Genomic DNA, 3,773 nt, shown 5'->3' with positions numbered 1-3,773 from the left:
TCTCCAGACATTTATATCCTGCTGTCTGCCTGATGTCTCCAATTAGGTTTCCAGAATTAACACCCTCTCTCAAGTCCCTGCTTCTTTATGGAACACAGCTCCTGCCTTCTGAGTCCTCAGGTGAAGACCGTGGCATTGGACTTGCTCTTCCCGTCCCCTCACTGACCATGTCCCTTAGATACTCCCGTCATTAACCTCAACACATTCTAAAGCACATCCTCACCCCATCTCTGCCTCCTGGTTCAGCCACTGTCCCTCACCCTGCAGGATCCAGTGGCACCTTCCAAGTCTCCCAGACCACGGCAGCTGAGGGTCCTGTCACAGTGTAAGTGCAGTCATGCCTCTGCTGTCCCCAAAGGCTCTGGGTCCCTGCCTGTCTGCACCATCCTCTCCACTGCTCCCTCCTCCTGCCACCCTCTGCTCTCAGACACCAGGCCTGGAGTGGTCACAGCACCCAGCCTGCTGCTGCCTCTGAGCCCTGCACTGGCTGGTCCCCTTCCCTCCTCCTGGGACGCTGTTCTCTCACTCAGTCCTCACTGCCTTCATCTCTGTGGCCACACCTCACCTCCCACACTGGCAGACGCAGACACTGTCCCCCCAAATGACACAAGCTCTTCCTTTTTTTATCCCACATGCTCTCATTTTGTTAATTCACTTGTTCCTCTTTTTCTCCTGAATGACACTGCCTGTTGCCTTCCTTATTATGGTAAAATGTAAGTAACATAAATTGGCCATTTTTACCATTTTATAGGGTACAATTCAGTGGCACTAAGCACATTCTCAGTGTTTTGCAACAGGGACCACAATAGATTTCCTGAGCTTTCTTGTTATCCCTAAGTGAACTCTGCACCCCAGCACAATCCCTGTCCCCAGCCTCTGGCAACCACCATTCTACTCTCTCGGTGCCTTTGCCCATTATAGAAAGGTCAAATACATACAATCATATGAGATTTGTCCTTCCGTGGCTGGCATCTTTCCCTCAGCATCTTGTTTCAAGGCTCATCCCTGTTGTAGCACGTGTCAGAATTCTACTTCTCTTTTGATAAAGCTAGAGAAATCTCAGTGAGGGCAGGTAGCACCTTCTGTAGCTACTACCATTTGTCCGTCAGTGGACACCTGGGCTATTCCTGCCTTTGACAACTGTGAGTAATGCAGCTGTGAACCTTGGTAAACTCACAACAGATTAAATCCACACTTTTAGGTCCTTTAAGAATCAATCTAGGAGTAGAATTGCTGGATCACTTGGTAATTCTGTGCTTAACTTTTGGAGGGAAAAAAAATCTAAGAGTTTCCCTAGTTACACCATTTTACATACAGTGAAAAAGAATTCCAATGTCTCCACATCTTTGTAAACATGTATTATTATATTCTCTTTTTTTAAAATAAGACCTATCCTAACGGATGTGAAGTTTTGATTTCCATTTTTCCAATGACTGTGACATTGACATCCTTTCCTGTGCTCATTGGCTTTTTGTATCTCTTCTTTGAAAAAGTGACTGTCCTAAGCTTTGGATGACAGAGATTTTGAAGTTACATGCACTGAGGCAATCTTGCACTAGGACAGTCTTGGCACATAGCAGGTGTTCAGTAATACCTCCTGAATGAGCCTATGAATGAAGGACTGAATGTCCCTCTTCCACTCAGAAGCAAATGAGGAACACACACAACCCTGAGTGACCCATAAGACTGAGCCTGAAGGATGAGCAGGACTTACAGGCAGGAATGGGAGGGAGGGTGTTTCAGGAGCAGGAACCACAAGCAAAGTCTCAGGTCACAGAAGACATGGCCAGGTGGGTGTGGGGAGGCATTAGGTGATGCAGGGAAAGGAGGGGTCAGGAGGACAGTCCAGCACGGGAGTGACCCTGCCAGGCCTCTCCTCCAGCCCCTGGGTTGGCACCTCGCTCCCCAGCAATGGAGGGAAACCAGCTATTCACACCATATAGGAACTGGAAAGAAAGCATCTGGAAGCCCAGGCTACAGGCCTGTGGTGGGGAGAGAGGAAGGCAGGAGCGGAGGTGGATTCGGGAACCAGGGAGGAGGTGAGGCTGCAGGATGAGCAGGGTCAGGGTGGAGAAAAGGGCATGGAGTTGAGCCCTGCTTAGGAGAGGGAAGGACAGGGGTGAGTGATTCATGGGCTGTGGCGGAGGGAGGGGGGCAAGAAAAGAGCCCCACCCTGGTTCTACCTATAGAGACTTAGCCACTGAGTATAAGTGAGATGGGGTTCCAGCAGGACCAGAGGGCTGCTTGGGGAGGAGACAGATGGCTCAGCCTTGGCCATGCTGGGTGGAGGGGCCATCACAGGGGAGGTGTCCAGCAGGATGTTGGAGGGTGACAAGCCCGCATCACTCACCTGAGGGATTAGGCTCTGACAGTGTCCACGTCCTCCATACCCACTGCTGTCTGAGCTGCCTTCCTCCTGTGGGAATTCACTCTGAGGAAACTGACCAGGGGCCATCAGTGAGGCTGAATCAGGGTACATTGGGCAGCAGCCTCACCTCCCTGTGCCCTGTGAGGGGCAGGAGGGGATGCAGGACAAGCCCTAAGGCCTCCTTAAGGAGGGCAGGAACCTGTCCATCCTGGACACTGAGACAGACTTAAAGACACACAGCCATGGCCCATGTGGGATTCTCCTCACCAGCTCACCTCCTCCCTGGCCCAGACCCCCTTGCCCCTTTCTGGTCCTTCCAGCACTGGGAGGTGGGATTCAGGGTCGTGTCCCCTCCCTCCCCATCCCTTTCCTTGGTTTGTGGGGCTGTGTTCACCTGAGGAAGATGAGACAGAGGCAGAGAAGCAGGATCTTCACAACAGATTCCACGATGGCCACCAGAGCCACCTTGGCCATGGGCCTTGATCTCCCTAAGGAAAAGTGGGATGAAGCTGATTTGCCTGTGAAACCACAATCCTGTGTCCTTCTTCTCTTATTGGGACTTGGACATGGGTTACCCAGGGCCTTCTGGTGTCCATGGATATCCATGTCAGCACAGGGCTCACCCTCCCCCTACCAAGACTGCCCAGCAGGAAATCCAGGACTCCTGCCCCCGTGGACATTCTGGGCCTCACAGTTGACTATCAGGTTGAGCTAGACATAGCCTTGTCTTCCTCGCTCCAACACACTGAACCCAGGGGACTGCTTGTTTGGTGATCTGGGGACTAAGGTCATGGTTGGGGGTGTCTGGATGTAGTCCCTTGACACTCACTCTGCAGGGAGAGGGTCAGGGAGGCACACTGGGAGCCCAGAGGGTTGTGTGCTTGGCAGGTGAATTCTCCTTCATGCCTGAGGTGCACTTGGGGCAGCTCCAGCACCCCAGGGGCTGAAGGCTGTGAGGGGCTCAGGGTCAAGCTCCTGAAGTTCCAGTTTATCTTAGCAGGGGGGTTGCTGTCAGCAGCACAGACCAGGCGCAGAGACTGGCCCTCCAGGACTGACAGAGATGAGCCGTTCCCCAGGGCTGTGGGTGCTGTAGAGAAAGAGAAAGGTCAGAGTGACAAGGATTTTGAGAATAAGAAGGTCTCAGAAAGAGACCAGGGTAGAGGGAGAGATTCTCACACATAGATGGAGACTGAGAGAAACAGAGACTCAGTGAGATGGACCCAGAGAGAGAGAGATGGAGCATGAGTCCAGAGGCCAGTTTCATCCCCAGGTTCTCCATACAGGGAGATGTAGATTTTTCCCTGTAACAATTGAGCACTATTTGGCAGCATTCGGGCCCCAGAAATCACAGAGGAAGTGTCTCGGGCCTCACAGATAGGCTGTCAGCTGAGGCCCATATTCCAGG

The 3,773-nt window shown here is 52.2% G+C and overlaps 1 protein-coding gene across 1 annotated transcript in view; it reads right to left on the bottom strand.

Annotated features, from left to right (window-relative positions):
* The window catches only part of LOC100958682 (sialic acid-binding Ig-like lectin 12), a 32,416-nt gene that overhangs the window by 25,577 nt on the left and 3,066 nt on the right, over positions 1 to 3,773 (bottom strand). Inside the window, exon 2 of the mRNA XM_012813656.2 lies at positions 1,080 to 1,088. Coding sequence (XP_012669110.1) covers positions 1,080 to 1,088 — 9 coding nt within the window. The remainder of the gene's footprint in view (positions 1 to 1,079; positions 1,089 to 3,773) is intronic.

Source organism: Otolemur garnettii, unplaced genomic scaffold, assembly GCF_000181295.1.
Source record: "Otolemur garnettii isolate 467f Iridium unplaced genomic scaffold, OtoGar3 scaffold00288, whole genome shotgun sequence".
Taxonomy (NCBI): domain Eukaryota; kingdom Metazoa; phylum Chordata; class Mammalia; order Primates; family Galagidae; genus Otolemur; species Otolemur garnettii.
Note: the sequence above shows the minus strand (reverse complement) of the source record. Positions and strands in the feature narration are given on the sequence as shown.